The following is a 17,741-nucleotide window of genomic DNA, read 5'->3' as shown; positions in this document are numbered from 1 at the left end:
GCCGTGGGTTCGTGTGATGTCGCTCGGCGCGGGGTCCGCCGTAGCGATCAGGTGCAAGTGGCGATCTCGAACCGCCTTCGCGAACACGTCGCTTTGCTTAGAGCTGTCCACAGCCCTGGTGCTTTTCTCGTTGCCTGCCTGCCTGCCTGCCTGCCTGCCTGCGGACCCTTTTCCCGTCCCGCTTCACTCTCCGCTTGTCCCACAGATGCTTTGTTGTAGACAACTGGGGGTCAGAAGACAGGACCTTGTGCTAGAAAGGAGCTGGAAACCCTGTTATTTTATGAGGATCGTGTGAAGAAAACTGGTGGCGATGCGGGGAGACGTAAGTCCTTTGCAGAGATTTGAAGAGCTGTCACCTGTCCGTGGCATTCGACGTTTGCCTCGCAAAAAAGAGATGATTGGGCTATGAGTTTCAGTTCGATGTTGTAGAAGGAGAGTCTTTACCGGTCAGAGCTCTCCCGCGATAAAAGGAGCACGGGGTGGCTTGCCGCCCGCAAAGGAGGCCTCGTTCTGTTTCGCATCTACCGCCACCTCTACCCGCCACCGCGGCTTCCTGGCCCGAACCTTGTCTCGTCCCTTGCCTGGGCCGCCCTGACAGCCTGGAGACTGGTTTTCCACCATTAGCTCCACATAGTCCTTTTTTTTTAAATCCTCACCCAAGGAGATGTTTATTCATTTCTTTAGAGAGAGAGGATGGGGGAGAGAGTGAGAGAGACATAGATGTGGGAGGCATCGATCAGTTGCCTCCTATATGCGCTCCGACCCGGGATCGAACCCGCAACCTTTTGTTTACCGACGCGAGGATGCTCCAACCAACTGAGCCACCCGGCCAGGGCCATGCAGTCCATTCTGTAGCAGGCAGACTATGCTTTTTAAACTCTCACCACGTAATATCGTTCTCTTCCCTAAAATCCTCCAGTGCTGTACGGGGCGTTTAGAGCAAAACCCAGGCTGGAAGCCTCAGACCTGCTGGGGCGATTTCTGCCCCGTGTCGCACTGCTCGTCCTCGGGCGGGCGGGCGCTGCGCCCTGATCACACTGGCCGCCTTTCTGCGCCCGGACGGTGCCCGCTTCTCCTGCCGCGGGCGCCGCGCGTCTCCAGCTCCTGTGCCTCTCGTTTCCCCTCAGCCTCCCAGTCTTCAGTGTCCGTTCGTTCCAGCGTTGGTCGTTCCTGATCCTTAACTCAGGCCCCTACCTCTGACCCCTCCCTTCATCGCGGTTCTGTGATGCCTTTGTTTGTTTACTGTCTGACCACGGTCTTTCTCGCTGGTGGAATTTGGGGCAGGAAACTTGCTGTTTCATAATTCTTAGGATATTGCCTAGCAGATCGCCGAAGTTCAAAAGTGTGTCTTGAATGAAGAAGTCAGCCCCTAGATGGAGCATTTGAAGTAGAGACCGGGAGAGCATTGCTGGGAGTGTGACACGAAGAATTCAGAGCTATGGAGTGTGGCGGGAGTCATGACTTTTAGGGTGTGTTTGTTCTGTCTTGTGTTACATTTCCCGGATTCCGGACCAGCTTCCGCTCCAAACCCTGTCAGGTTACTTCCGGTGCTTTTGCTCGCGTTGGTGCAGGATCTGTCCCTGGTGCTAAACCGGCTGGCAGCGTGGTTCCGGTGTGGACTGGTCAGTGCGCTCGTTCCCTTTCCCGCGGGGCCCTGAGAACACAGGACTGAGTCAGAGGTCACCGCACAGGTTACGTTGTTCAGGAGGCTTGACGGAGGAAGGGAGCGGGAACAGGTGTTTGCTGGGGAGAGGGAGATGAGAGACTGGGTGGGCTCGTGGTGGTCTCCGCTCCTCTCCCCTCCTGAGCCCCAGAGCCAACCATTTTAAACTTCTGAGCCTTTTCTTTTGGAACATATCGCCATGTTTACAAGTAACATACAAATGCTGCTATAAATTAATGCCACGATTTTATATAATATCTGCTGATTTCCTATTATGAGATTTTTTTAGCATCCTTAACCTTTTCCACCCCATGTTCTCCCACCCCCATCTAAAGGAGAGTGCTGTGTTGTTAACAAAAATCTGTCACCTCTTTTGGTAAAAGCAACTCAAATACCTTACTTATTGCTTGGTGATAGGTAATGGGGCAGCCTTTTTAGTATTTTGATGAAGTGTCCCATTTATGCTCTGTTCGCATTTAAAGCATTTTGTTTATTATCTATTCCACATCACAAGTTTGCAGTTCTCCCTCACCCACTGATTGCACTCTTCATTGTCGTCTTTCCATGCTGTCAGTTCAGTCTCTTCTGCACTTGTTCACCAACGTAGGGTACCGGGAAGGTTTTTTTATCTGCTTTTATGCTGTAGTATGCCCCAACTGGCAACATGGCGTAGTTTTGTTTGCTAGATGTTGTATTCTCTCCTGTGTGTCTTTCTAAAGACTGCTGATGCTGTTTGGCAAGCCTACACTTATCAGTTAGAAATGGTTATATTTCCTAGGTAAGTTGCCTTGACAGTTTTAAACCAAATCACAATTTCAACTCAGTGTTCCAGAATGATTTTAAGTCCTACATCGTATCTGAGAGGCAGTTTGGTTTCCTTTAAAGGTCTGAGGACAATTCCCATTGTTTTTCTTTTTTTTTTTTTTTCTTTTTCCTTCAATATTTCCTTGACATGCAACTATATTTTAAGGTGCTTTTCTTCTTATTTTTTTTTCCTTTTGTCCTTTACTGTCCACTGTTAGTGCTAACAGCTCAAGGTCATATGGGAAACACTGTACTTGGGTAAAGTCACAATAAGTAAGATTGCTCATCATTTAACAAAGCCTAGGTTACTTGTGATACGAAGGTGACATCTTTGTATAGGCATCTTGGAATAATGAAAATATTTTACCCGGATGTGTTGATGACTAAATATCCCCTTCTTTTGTATATAATTATGTAATTGTTGATGTATTTTGGGATAATTTTATTGTGAATTTGTAGGGAGAGTGTCCTGTCTTGGTCAGTAAATTACGTCTTGGATTTTCAAACTAGAGTGAGCATCAGCATTACGAGGCAGGCCTGTGGCCCCATCGTTGGGCCCCATCCCTACAGTTTCTGATTCAGTAAATCTGGGATGGGCCAAAAATGGGCATTTCTAACCAATTTCCAAGTAATGCTGTTGGTCCAGGGATCACACTTTGAAAGCCAATGAATTAGGCAAACAATGTGATATATGTAGGGTTATGAGTATTTGATAACAGTTAATTCTTAAACCTTGAAATATAAACCTGTACAATTTTAAAGAAAAATAATTATTCCTCTAGTGAAGTCACCCTTCAGAAAAATACTTATTTTTTCCAACTGCCATATATTTTTGCCTAAGTTAGTTTCTTTCTGAGCATATATTTTATAATCATGATATACCTTTTGTCTTATAGCTGGAATTATTTCTCTTCTGGATGAAGATGAACCACAGCTTAAGGTATGAGAGAAAGAAAAATCAACTGGGCATAGTACAAATACTGTGAAGCTCTTTGAATTCAACACTACCTGCATATCTTCCATCATTTAAAATTGCTGTCCTGCCCAGCCTGGGCCCGGTCACTGACGCCTGCCCCCAGAGGACAGTGTCTGAGAACAGCAGTCGGCTTTCCCTATTTGACAAAGCCACGGCTGATGAACCTCAGTGGGGCACCTGAACATAGTCCCCCCTTCAGTTTATCAACAGCACAAAGAAATTGCTTTTTCTGTGTAAACCAAAGAGAAAATATAAGTCAGTTGGTAAATTTTTATATTTGTCATAGATTAAAAGTTTTAGTTAAATATGACAATTTTGCCATTGATTTGTTGGAAACTCTTTTTAAGCAAGTGTGATGGTGAGTCTGTTTCAAAATTGAATTTTTGTTTTATCTTCTCTAGGAATTTGCACTACACAAATTGAATGCAGTTGTCAATGACTTCTGGGCAGAAATTTCTGAATCTGTAGACAAAATGTAAGAAATTACTTTATTTCTATTAATTGGTATAAAGTAGATCAACCTAACTTACCTATAGATGTGGGTCTTGTGGTTTATAAATACATTTATAAATTTGTTGCTACTAAATTGTGCCTTGAATATTTAGACTTGGGATTTTTAAGGAAAACCACAGTTTGAATGAGGCCTATACTTCCTGTTCTTTCAGAGAAGTTTTGTATGAAGATGAAGGTTTCCGGAGTCGGCAATTTGCGGCCTTAGTGGCATCTAAAGTATTTTATCACCTGGGGGCTTTTGAGGAGTCTCTGAATTATGCACTTGGAGCAGGTGACCTCTTCAATGTCAGTGATAACTCGGAATATGTGGAGACGATTATAGGTAATCATCTTCCGTCTGCTAAAGCTTTATCTTGTCAGCTTCTTCCTTGCTTTAGTGCATGTAGCATTTTTTTCTTGAATTACTTTTTGATGTTGCCAATTTTATTTTAATTGGAAATTTGTAATCTTTCTACAGTAATTTTATGTAGGCTGAGTTTTTTGTTCTAATTTCTAATTCTGTGCTTTGTTCTTTTTTTGTCATAATAAACCGTAACATTAATAAGGATAATAATGAAGACACCTCAAAAAATACTTTAAGAATGAATCTAAGAAACGATTCAGAAACAGTTAGCTTATTCAACACAAAGATAACTATCTCGGTGTTTATGGTTACCTCTAGCCCGTTGAGCATACTGTTATATTAAAAACTTAGACCCTGGCTGGTGTAGCTCAGTGGATTGAGCACTGGCCTGCAAACCAAAAGGTCGCTGGTTCGATTCCCAGTCAGGGCATGTGCCTGGGTTGTGGGCTAGGCCCCCCAGTAGGGGACATGCAAGAGGCAACCACACATTGATGTTTCTCTCCCTCTCTGTCTCCCTCCCTTCCTCTCTCTCTAAAAATAAATAAATAAAATCATTAAAAAAATTAAATGTGATTATTATGAGTAACAAATTAAATGATAGCAATTTATATGGAGTTGTTTCTAATACAGGAAACCTTTATTGTGTGTCTCCATTGTACTACGCACTGGGCCAGTCATGCTTCATACTGTGGTTTATTCTATAACCACTCTATGAGGAATGATCTAGCCCTCTTTTACAAGTGTGAAGATTTGGGTTTCAAGATGACAAACACACATGGCTACTAAATAGGAGGGTCAGAATTTAAAACCCAGGTTACTTGAAAATCCATACTGTTTCTGCTGGTAACCATCATTTTCTCATTTGTTTCTTTCTTTTTAAAGTGAGGGGATAACACATAGTTAAGGCTTCTGGTTCTCTGTCTCAGCAGTGTTCAGTCTTTTTCATCTCATGGCACATAAACTAATTACCAAAATTCTGTGATATACCAAAAAAATATATTTTTTGTCAGTCTGACAAAAAACAGGTATAATTTTGATTGATTTACAAAAAAAATAGTAACTACCTATCCTCTTTCCCCCAAAGTGACTTTTTTAAAAAATCAGGTGCCTATATTTGTATATAAGGGTATCTGGTACCAAGAATTAACCAATCAGATACAACCTTACTATGTGACATGACCAATAAGATGCAACTACATTATATGACCTATTGATACATATTTACAGTTCAAGACAGGGCATTCATACTGGATGGCTATTGTTATGTTGGCTCTTTTCATTTTTTAATTTGATGATCTAAAGGAAAAGAGATCAGTGCCCTTGACTAAATAGTCAGAGATCGCGTGCTTTAAAAATTCTTTTGGCACACCAGTTGAAAAGCGCTGCTTTGTTTTGCAAGTTGAACTTTATGTATGATTTGAAAATGAGTTGAAAATTATGTATGATTTTGTTCAGAGATTTTGTAACTTTAAAAAGGTATTAGAAAACTTCTGATCTAGTAGATGAAAGGAGGGGCTGCATACCCTTCAGACACATCTTCATGAAGAGCAAGCTTTAGATCATAGTTCAGAGAGCCCGAGGGTGTGTTCTCTGTCTAGACTGTGTAGTGTGGCAGTTTTTTGAATACTTGATTAAGAGGAAAGCTGCATTATTTACCTGAACCCTGGGAAGGAAAAAGTTGGTATTCTCTTTCAGAAGTTGGGAAATGCTGCATGAGGTGGTCCAAGGGGGTGCTTTCAAATGTCCCTGAAGTTCTAAGTTCTGTTTTCACATTTTGAGTAAGTTTTTGCTGTGATAGTGTGAAAGGTTCCCAGTAACTTTACTACTGTTGAACGCTCATTGGACTTTTCATTTGTGGATCCTATAGAAAGAACAGATGGTTTCTTTTCTTTTCTTTTTTTTTTTTTTTTTTTTTAAGATTTTTTGGAGAGAGGGGAAGGGAGGGAGAAAGAGAGGGAGAGAAACATTGACCAGTTGCTTTTCACACTGCCCCCAACTAGGGACCTGGCCTAAACCTAGGCGTGTGCCCTGACTGGGAATTGAACCAGCAACCTTTCAGTGCATGGGACGGTGCTCAGTCCACTGAACCACACCAGCCAGGGCCAGATGGTTTTAAAGAATCAACCATAAATATCATTTGAAACTAGAGCACTTCCCTTAACATAAGTTAGAAGCAAGGAGTCACACTTACCTCCTTTTTCTTATTTGAAGGATTTTTTTAATGAAAATTTTTTCCAAAAGTGGTCTGCAAGTGCTTGCAATGCTGTCATTTTACAAATTTTGCTTTTAAACAGAACTATTAGTCCGTATGGGTCTGTGAGTGGTAGATGCCTTCCCTGTCTCTGAACATTGTTTATCATCTTCACTTGTAGAAAGTGACTGTTCAACAGGCTAGTTCAGTTTGCTTTTCTTTATGTGGAAGTTTCATAGAGACTGTTAAAACAGATTTTTTTTTAAATAGCAGAGGGATTCGTGAGAGGATATACAAAATAAAAATTGGGAAAGGCTTCCTATTATCTTAATATCATAGTACATCCAGAAACTCGAGACTAGTAAATCTCCCAATTACAACAAGACTTTCTCTGGGAAGGATTCTGGAATATAGTTATGAAATAAACCCTAATAAATGAGAGCACAGATTTAAAACTGGGATGTACTTTTTTTCCTCAGTTATACTCAAAGGAGAACTCCCTAAATTCTATATTTCTGAGGTTCCTCCTTAATGGGGTAGGGGTAATGTTTTCTCACTTAACTATATTTGGTTCAATGAGCTCATATTAGATCTGGTAAAGATTTTCTGCAACCAGAATTGTTTAAGGTCTACTTTGTGACTGCTACTTTGTTCTTATAACTGTATCTGAACCTGCACAGTTCTGTGATAAATTCATTATAAAAGTCCTTTGCTTCCCCCAAAATACAGATCCATTAACATGGGTCATCTAGTAGACAGCAGCTCTGTATGCTGGCTCAAATCATTTCTGTTCCCTGGAGCTATAGTTTGCAACTGTCCCTGTACCCTTTCTTCTCTTTCAAGGACGCAGCCACAAGCCTGTAAGTTGTAGAGAGGACACTGTTGTACATGTCATTCAAAATGGGCGGCTACTCATCTTCCATTTGAAGGTGGAAGAAGGCTTAGGGAAATTTCCTTTTTTGGTTTTTCCTAGAAAGTTTGAGGTGCGATTGCAAAGTAGTATAAATTGTAAACAAATTTAAGTGTTTCTCATTAAGTGTGTTATTGGCACCCTTCAAGTATGTGGCCCCTCCTCCCCTTTCACCATATTCATTGTGAATGTGAAAGCCAAATTGTGCCCATACACCACTGCATGGATATTTATTTATTTATTTATTTAACGCTCAACTGATGACACTTTCTTCACTCCTTTTAGAGAGAGGGGAGGGGAGAGAGGCACATCGGTGTGAGAAACATCGATGGGTTGCCTTCTGTGTGCACCTGGACTGGGGATCATATGCATCCAGACCAGGGATTGAACCTGCAGCCTAGACATGTGCCCTGACTGGGAATGGAACCTGCAGTCAGGTTCGCTCCAGGGATGACGCTGCAGCCAACTGGGCCACACAGGCCAGGGCACATTTGCAGGAATTTTTAGACTCCCAGGTGTGTGTGGGGGTGCTTGTGAATAGCTTCCACCCTCCTCACAGTGAGACGACGACTATTTCAGTTGATGTGCTGCAAATACTGGAGAGGTTTTTGGAAATCTTTGTGATTACCCCTGGCACACTTCAAGTTATTTCACCATTCTACAAAGATGATTTAGATACAGTCCCTTCTCTCACGGAGCTAATAGTTTCATTACTATGCAGAAGTCTGCCCATTTGTTGGCATATGATAATTGCTTTTTAAAAGCTAATTAATGTATTTATTTTTTTAAAGATTTTATTTATTTATTTTTAGAGAGGGAAGGGAGGGGGAGAGAGATAGACACAGAGACATCAATGTGTGGTTGCTGGGGGCCGTGGCCTACAACCCAGGCATGTGCCCTGACTGGGAATCGAACCTGCAACGCTTTGGTTTGCAGCCATGCTCAGTCCACTGAGCTACACCAGCCAGGGCCCATGTATTTATTTTTTAATTGTTGATGCTATTACAAAGGTCATCAATTTTTTTTTCCCTGCCTGCTCCCCTCCACCCAGACCCCAGCCACCCCACCCCACTTCATGGCTTTCACCACATTGTTGTCTGTGTCCATGGGTTATGCATGTATGTTCTTTGGCTAATTTCTTCCAGTCCCTCCCACCTCCTCCCCTCTGAGATCTCTCAGCCTGTTCCATGTATGCATGCCTCTGGATTTATTTTGTTTGTCTGTTTAGTTTTTAATATCCTTAGTAATAGGAAGTGTTTGTTTTTCAAAAGTGAAACAGCAATTATTTGTAGCCAACTCTGTTGAATAAGCAGCTTAGTCAAGTTTGAGTCAGGTCAAACCTTGGTTCTTGAGCATTTCCCATGTCAGACCATTCTCAACCAAGCTGTTGACAGAAAAAATGTCTCAGTTGTAGAACAAAACTTTGGTTCTCAACTTGACAACCCTTTCATGCTGACACCTGTGTGGTCAGTCACGCATCTCTCAGGCAACAAACAAAGGAGAGAGTGCGGGCATGAGTATGATTGGATTTTCAAACAAATCCCTTCTCCAACAGCATTCTGAAATGAATTAAGTTTGAGAACTGGGGTTCCACTGTTATATAATTTTGTTCAAAATAAAGTAATAAAATAGAAATATTTTCAGTAATATCAGCCTTACTGAGAACAGTGTGTAGCTATCCAGTGTAATTGTTATGAAGGGGACGATATTAATTTAAATGTATAATTTATAGTGTTTAAAACTTTTGAAATATGCTTAGTACTCTATAGTTATCCCATAAGTTTTTATGATTTTAAGTGTTAGCATTGTCCTTTCTAGTAGTTTGGTCTGATTTACAAGGTGATCAGAGTTATTTTATTTTTCCCATAGCAAAATGCATTGATCACTACACCAAACAATGTGTGGAAAATGCAGATTTGCCCGAAGGAGAAAAAAAACCAATCGACCAGAGATTGGAAGGCATTGTGAATAAAATGTTCCAGCGATGTCTAGATGATCACAAGTACAAGCAGGCGATCGGCATTGCTCTGGAGACACGAAGACTGGATGTCTTTGAAAAGACCATACTGGAGTCGGTAGGTGGATGGTGTGATTTTAGAGATTGTTTCTGATGGGGAATCAGCAAACCAAATTATTAAAACTGAGAATTTCACACGTAGTGAAAAGAAAATAATAAGGTGCTCTTTTGCCTGATGTTTTATTTTTAGAATTTATATAAGAACCTTGGCTATGTTTTGTGTTCGTCGAATATCTGCTTTTATTTTACTGCATTTATTCCTTTGAGGCCTTGCATGGGGAAGTTGAATTACTTGCCCACCCTTTTTAAGACTATACTGATAAACTGCTATATTATTGTATTTATTACGGTTAAAACTACAAACTGGATTCCTGCCTTGGGAGTATTTTGCAGTAATTACGACAATTTTAAGTCACCAACCAAATCGTCAGAAAGGTGCAAGACTGAGTTAGTGAGCCGCATGCCCGTTTGCTGTCCTTCCCCTTGAGGTGGCTCTGCACTCCAGCTACCTGGACCTCTTCTCAGCTCCTGGCTGCACCCTGCCTGATCCCCTTGCCGAAAATACTGTGTCTGTCAAAATTATTTTCCTTTTTTTCTTTACCTGCTTTATTCCTAGTTAAGATCCAGAGTTCAGCTCAACGGTCACTTGTTTACAGATCCGTCCACCAGCCCCTGCCACCCATACTCTCCTAAACCTCTACTGCAAAAACCAGATCCAATTCTTTTGTTAATCTGTGGTGGCCTTGTAGTTGTTTTTTTTTCATAGTGTGTACCACTATAGTAATTAATTATGTTATTAGGCAGCTAACATCTGTCTCTACCACCAAGTTATAACCTACATAAGAACAGGTACTTTGTGCCTTGTTCATCACTGTGTCCCCAAAGTCCAAGGTAATGTTAAGTAGCAGTGGTGACATTTATTTAATGTGAATGAACCACCCAGTATGATAGAATGGCCCTTGTTTTACTATGTTTCATTTTTGTGTAGTTTAGCTTCTCCTTGTCTTCTTGTGAATAGAATGAAAATACTTGTTTTCATTCATTCAACAAATTTTTCTTTTGAGTACCAACTACATGCCAGACTGTATTCTAGACATTGGAGATACCAACCAAGTTCCTGCCCAAATGTTACAACCCATTGGAAGAATAGGCAGCCTGGCAATTAATTACCTGGTAAAGGGGTGGTAAATGTTTTTAGAGAGAATAAAGCAGAGTGAGAAATGCCTCTTACTTTACATCCCATTGTTTTATGAAACAATACCTACTTTGACTATTTGTAATGTAACTGATATTTTTAAATTGTATTTCCTTTTTAAAAATGTTAGCCTATTAAGTTGATTTCATGAGACACTGATAGGTCATACCCGCTATTTGAGAAATACCCCTGTAGCTCTTCAGTATGCTTATTTATGTGGAAGGACTTTGATAGGTTGCTATCTCCAATATTAGATATGCTTTGGAGAGCCATAATGGAAATGTACCTAGTCTGGAGTTGAAATTTCCACCAGCCAGATGTGGCAGCACTCAAAACTTGAGTCACTCAGAGCTCAGTAACAGTTTTATCACATTATATTCCTGCCCAGAGAGTGCAGGCAGTAAGTCATGAAGGACTCTCGCAGCAAGATTTGGAGGCAGAAAGACTTCAGCAGACGCAATTCAAAAACATGGCCATTTAGTATATGGACAGTTAGGTACATAAATCTGTTTAGCATGGCACACTGTGCTCATATAGTCCTGGGTGACCCTGGATGACTATATATTCAGTCCATTGTTTTCAATCCATTTTATTGTGAAGATAGAGAAATATGTAACTTTCTTTTAAGATACGTATCTAAAATGGTTAAAATTTTTATAGTCTTTATTGTTTTGAAAGGGTTTAAATCTTTGGCTATTTTGACTGAAGAATATAGATTAAATAATAAAGGACACTTGGACAAAAACAGGGGCGTGGAAATTGGAGGGAGGTAGGGAGGGATGGGGGGGTGGGCTGGGATGGGAGTAAAGGACAAAACTGTACTTGAACAATGATTAAAATAAAATTTAAAAAAATACAGATTAAATAATTGATTTTTAAATAAACGTGATGCTTCAGTAATCAAATAATGATGTATCTTTAAATTATTTCTTTCAGAATGATGTCTCAGGAATGCTAGCTTATAGCCTCAAGCTCTGCATGTCTTTAATGCAAAATAAACAGTTTCGGAATAAAGTACTAAGAGTTCTAGTTAAAATCTACATGAACTTGGAGAAACCTGATTTTATCAATGTTTGTCAGGTAATTACATTACATTGTCCTGCTGGGCTGTGCCTCACTATAATACATATTACATTTTGTTACATTACCTTACTGCAGTGGTTTTGTACATACTGATCTTCACAACAGCCCTGAGAACATAAGGTATGTACCGCATTTGACATGTATAATGCGCTCCTGTGTATAATGTGCACCCACTTTTTTGGCCCAAACTTACAGGAAAACATCTTAGTTTTAATTTTCTAATTCAATTTTTACATATATTTGCAAAGCAAATTATCATATCCCCGGGTATTAATTTACATATGGATATCGTTATTGCTTTCTAGAGTTACAGTTGTAATGCATAAGCATGAATAAAGAATTAAAAACACTTATATAGATACAGAATTAGTACTACCCATGTATAATGTGTGTCCTTATTTTTCCCTCAAAAATTTGAGGAAAAAGTACACATTATACATGGCAAAATACGGTAGTTTATATTCTTTTTTAATCTGTAAGAAACTGAATCTTACAAAACTAGAAGCTTATTTTGTTATAATTTATTCTTTCTGTGTATCCTTTCATTTTTAAAGTAATCCACGCATTTAAGGAAATTTTAGAAATGAAGATGATTAAAAAGGGAAGAAGAAAACATAAAAATTGTACCCATGTTAACATCATTCTAAAAAGAATTTCAAGTATAAAAATTATCTTTGGTTTCATTACCCAAACACAACCAAAACATTTGGGTATATTTTCTTTATCACTTTTCATGTATGAATTTGCTTGCAAGTTTTTAAAAAAATTTTGTCAGTGCAGAAAATATACCCCCTACACCCTTCACCACCCCCTCACCCCCCAGTAGTCACCACACTGTTGCATTGTCTGTGTCCGTGAGTGTTTTCTCTCTCTCTTTTTTTTTCTCAATCCCTCTAGCTGCCCTCCCCACATCCCCTCACAGCTGTCAGCTTGCTCTCTCTATGAGTTTATTGATACTTTGCGTGTTGGTTCGGTGTGTTCATTAGATTCCACACATGAGTGAAATCACATGGGATTTGTGTTTCTCTGACTGGCTTATTTCACGTAGCATAATGTCCTCCAGGTCCATCCACGCTGTCGCAAAGGGTGAGATTTCCTTCACTTTTACAGTCAAGTAGTGCAGAGACATAGGGGTGCGTATATTCTTTTGAGTCAGTGTTTTGGGCTCTTCAGATGTAGTCCCAGAAATGGAATCACTGGGGCATAAGGCATTTTCATTTTTTAATTTTGTGAGGTAACTCCATACGGTGTAGGTTTATTTTTTAACAATTATCATGCTGTGAAAAGTTTTGTATTCTGCTTAGAGCATAGCATTTTATCACACATTGTTAAATGTGTTCTTGGTGTGTGTTTTCATCCTATACATTTTTTAAATTTAGATTAATCTTTTTTTAAATGCTTTTTGGGGCAAGTTTGAAACAAAAAGCCAGAAGAAAAATATCCACATTTATATCACTCAAAGTCAACTTAACATTTTAGTGTATTTTCTTTCAGTTTTCTTTATATAGGTTTTTGGAGTTTTGTTTGCTTCTAAATAGTTTTTAATAATTTTAAATAGTTTTTTTAAATGTATATAAAGAACAGTTGTCCTCTGCACTCTTCCTGTGTGTAGTTCAGTTTTATTCCTCAGGAAATTTTATTTCCTTTAGCTGTTTTACTCGTGCCTTTAAGACTCTTTTAAAATTTGTATTTGTAAAAAATATTTTTGAACAGCTTCAAAATTCAGAATGAACCAAGGGGTCGGTATACAGTGAAAAGCCTTCTTCCCACCCTCTTCTTCTAGCTCCCAGGTTCCGTTTCCTGGAGGCAAACAGTGTCGATCAGATCTGTCCTTCATTTTAACTTCTTTTTTTTTTTACGGTCCAGCTCTTCACAGACTTGTTCTAACTCTTTCCTGATTATGCCGCAGTCATTTAGCGGCTGCACTTGGCCGTACTTACCTGTTCCCCTGTTACGTACCACTTACTCTGTTTCCATTATTTCCTGTTCCCAGTTGGTACTAACTTTGATTATGTGTTCCTTTTAAAAACGTGTTCCTTTTAAAACTGAGTTATTTGCTAGTGAGGGGAACAAGAAAATTTAAATTAATTCTTAAAAGTTCTCACATTTTTGGGTAATTTTGTTAAAACATATGGCAGATGATAAGAATAGTTAAAACAGTGCTTCAAAACGGTCATTTTAGTGCATCTTGTCCTGGCCCAGCAGCATACAGTGTGTGTTAAACGACTGACTGACTGCTGCAATTTGTGGTGAAGCAGAAATTACAAGTTAAGGAGCACTTAAACGTAAATTGTGGGTAAGATTTAAAGAAGCCACGATTCACTCACCAGCCAGTTACTGAATATAGCTAATTGCCAGGCATGATATTAGGAGCCGAAAGTATAATTTGTATAGATTTTCTTATGGAAGGCAGATGCCCTTTTCTAGTGCCAGGATCAGAGGTGGGAGGCTAGACTGGATGGTCAGTCTGCCCCCGCTTTTCTGCGCTTATATTTTAAGGTTTCCTGTATGTCGGCTGTCATTCTTAGGTATCTTGTAAACAGAGTTTCTGATAATTATGTAATTGTTCTTTATTTGCATTTCAGTGCTTAATTTTCTTAGATGATCCCCAGGCTGTGAGTGATATCTTAGAAAAACTGGTGAAGGAAGACAACCTCCTGATGGCTTATCAGATTTGTTTTGATTTGTATGAAAGTGCTAGCCAGCAGTTTTTGTCGTCTGTAATCCAGAATCTTCGAACTGTTGGCACCCCCATTGCTTCTGTTCCTGGATCCACCAATACGGGTACTGTTCCGGGATCAGAGAAAGACAGGTACGAGTATCTCTCGTGGGTTGTCAGGTCCTATTAAGGCTGTTGTTCTGTTTTGCACTGTCTTAGGCACATTAAGGAAAACCAAAGAAATGGACCCTTCTCGAAAGAAGTAAAAGCAATTTTCTTTTACAGGGAGGCCTGCCAGACAGCATGGGTGCCATCTAATTGAGATTTCAGTTACATATTTGGAAATAAGAAACATTCTCAGCTTTTTGTGCTTCCATTAAAACTAAACATACATATGTCTTAGGCTGATAACAGTATTAGATTTTATTTTCCTATATTTTTATACACACATAGGCCACTTACCAAAAATTTTTTAACTTAAGTGTGTCCTTCTGCCTGCTTATTTTCCTTTTAAAGTTGTCCACATTAGCAGTGAGAGTTATCCTTCTGAAGCCTAAAACATTTCATATAAAATTGTAAGTCTTATGCCCTGGCTGGTATGGCTCAGTGAATTGAGCACTGGCCTGCGAACCAGAGGGTCGCCAGTTTGATTCCCAGTCAGGGCACATGCCTGGGTTGCAGGCCAGGTCCCCAATTGGGGGTGCACAAGAGGCAACCACACATTGATATCTCTCTCCCTCCCTTTCTCCCTCTCTTCCCCTCTGTCTCAAAATAAATAAAAATCTTTTTTTTTTTCATTGTAAGTCTTGAAAAGTGGTCTACAAGGCTGTACATGACCTGTCCTCTCCATATCCTTCATGCTACTTTCTTCCTTACTCACCACCTTCAGCTCTCACTGGCCTTTTTACTGGTCCTCAAAACACCAAAAACATTCCTGCCTCAGTAAGACTTTCTTGAACTTGAGTTTTTAGTATTTGTTCTCTTTATTTTTCTTTGGGGGCTCTTATTCTATGTAAGTTGTATTTGCTTTGCCCATCTTCTGTGTTTGTCACTTTTGAATCACTTTCTGCTGTTTAATTTTTTCTTTTGATTGAATAATAATTTAAATACAGTAAAATGTCTACATCTCAATTATATAGTTCAGTGGATTCTGACAGTATAAACACTTATGTAACCATCACCTCTATCATCACCCCAGAAACTTCCCTTCTACTCTTCCAGGTCAGTTCCCTGCCCCTGAGGTATCCACTGTTTTGATTTCTGTCACCATAGATTAGCTTTGCCAGTTCTTGAACTTCATAAAAATGAGATCATATGACATTTATTATTTTGTTTCTGCTTTCTTCACTCAACATAATGTCTCTGGTATACATCTATGTTTTTGGGTGAATCAATAACTGATTCCTTTTTATTACTGAGTAGCATTTCATTGTATGAATATACCACTGTTCAATTCTTCTTCTTTTTCTAAGATTTTATTTATTTTCAGAGAGAGGGGAAGGGAGGGAGAGAGGAAAAGAAACATCGACGTGCAAGAGAAACACCAATTGGTTGCCTGTTGTATGACCCCAGCTGGGGACCTGGACCGAAAGGTTCACAGGCCAGCACTCAGTCCACTGAGCCACACTAGCAGTTATTTATTCTTATACTGATGGACATTAGAGTTATTTCTGGTTATTGTTTATTAAGAACAAGGCTGCTGTGAACATTCTTATACAAGTCTTTTTGTGGACAGTTGTTTTTATTCCTCGGGGACAAATACCTAAGATTGGGATAAGGAGATCGCAGGGTATATAATTAACTGTTTCAACATGGTTGCTCATTTTACCCTCCCAAATGCAATATATGAGCATTCCAGGTGTTCTGCATCTTTGTCAACATTTGATATTATCAGTCTTTTTAATACTTATTCCAGTGGTATGAAGTACTGTGTAATTGTGATATTGATTCAAGTCATTTGTCAGATACTGTTACGAATATTTTCTTTCAGTCTTTGACGGGTCTTTTCATTTTAGTAGTTGTATCTTGATAAGCAGTTTTTATTTTTTGATAATCCAGTTTCCCATTTTGGGATCCCATCTAAGATACTGTTTGCCAACCCATAGTTGCAAAGATGTTGTGCTGTGCTTGCTTCCAGAAACTCTATAGTTTTAGGCTTTATGTTTTCTGCCTGTGATGGATCTGAGTAATCCTTTATATGTGGTGTAAGGTAGGAGTAAGTGGTTTGTTTAAATACATGGGTGTCTAGTTATCCCATCATCGGTTGTTTACAAGGTTCATCTTTTCCCTCTTGAATTGCCTTGGAGCCTTTGACAAAAATCAGTTTATAGTGTGTTGATTTCTCTGTTTTCCAGTGATTTAGTTGTCTTTCTTTGTATCAATATTACATTATCTTTATTACTAGAGCTTATGATAAGTCTTGAAATTAGGTAATGGAAGACCTACAATCATGACTTCTCCCCTCAAGATTGTGTTGGCTATTGTAAGCCTTTTGCATTTCTGTAGGTGAGTGGGAATTCATAATGGGATTGTGTTGAATCCCTTCAATTTGGAGCAAACTAAAATCCTAACTTTATTGAGTCTTGTAACCTGTGAACATGGTATGCTCCTTCATTATTTAGGTTTTCTTTAGTTTTTCTTAGCAGTGCTTTGTAGATTATAGTGCACAGATTTTGCACCTATTTCCTTAAATTTATTCCTGTGTTATGTTTTTGAAGCTGTTATAAGTGGTATGTTTAAAGCTCAATTTATAATTATTTGTTAATATATAGAAATACAATTCATTTTTGTATATCAGTGTTGAATTCCACAACCTTGCTTAAATCACTTAGTAGCTAGTAAATATTTTTATAGATCCTTTCATAGAATTGTCAACATAGGAATCATGTCATCTGAGACTAGAAATTTTAGTTCTCCCTTTATAACTTTTATACCTTTTCCCCCTTGTTTTTCTGCGTGGGCTAGAATTTCCAGTACTTATTAGATAGATGTGACGAGAGTGAACATCTTTACTTTGTTCCTGATCTTTGGGGAATAGCTTTTAGTTTGTTTCTTTTAGATTTAAAAGTTTTTCTGCTGTCTCCTTTTCTTGTGTTGTATTTATTTGCTCTCATGTTCCTTCTGAATTAATCTTCATTTCTGAAATGATCATTTTTCCTCTTTCATTTCTAATTTTTTCCTAGGTCTGTTTCATTTCTGAATTATTCTAATTCTGATATGTAATGTTCTTGTACACGATGTGTGATTCTTTATCTTTTACCTCCTCTGAAAATGGTTTTCTTATAATACTTATGGGATTTTACTTTGATTCTTTTCTGTGGCTTATCTTCCCTGAAGTTAATTTTCGTAAATTTTTACAAAGAAGGCTCATTTAAGATAGTTTTTGTC

The 17,741-nt window shown here is 39.0% G+C and overlaps 1 protein-coding gene across 1 annotated transcript in view; it reads left to right on the top strand.

Moving 5' to 3' along the window:
* Nucleotides 1-17,741, top strand: part of PSMD1 (proteasome 26S subunit, non-ATPase 1) — a 94,291-nt gene that overhangs the window by 858 nt on the left and 75,692 nt on the right. Inside the window, exons 2-7 of the mRNA XM_045845697.1 lie at nucleotides 3,364-3,407; nucleotides 3,845-3,918; nucleotides 4,109-4,278; nucleotides 9,270-9,475; nucleotides 11,549-11,692; nucleotides 14,281-14,507. Coding sequence (XP_045701653.1) covers nucleotides 3,364-3,407; nucleotides 3,845-3,918; nucleotides 4,109-4,278; nucleotides 9,270-9,475; nucleotides 11,549-11,692; nucleotides 14,281-14,507 — 865 coding nt within the window. The remainder of the gene's footprint in view (nucleotides 1-3,363; nucleotides 3,408-3,844; nucleotides 3,919-4,108; nucleotides 4,279-9,269; nucleotides 9,476-11,548; nucleotides 11,693-14,280; nucleotides 14,508-17,741) is intronic.

This window comes from Phyllostomus hastatus, unplaced genomic scaffold (assembly GCF_019186645.2).
Source record: "Phyllostomus hastatus isolate PE091 unplaced genomic scaffold, TTU_PhHast_1.1 phas_contig_477, whole genome shotgun sequence".
Lineage (NCBI taxonomy): Eukaryota > Metazoa > Chordata > Mammalia > Chiroptera > Phyllostomidae > Phyllostomus > Phyllostomus hastatus.
The sequence above is the reverse complement of the archived record's forward strand: the minus strand, read 5'-3'. Positions and strand labels throughout refer to the sequence as shown.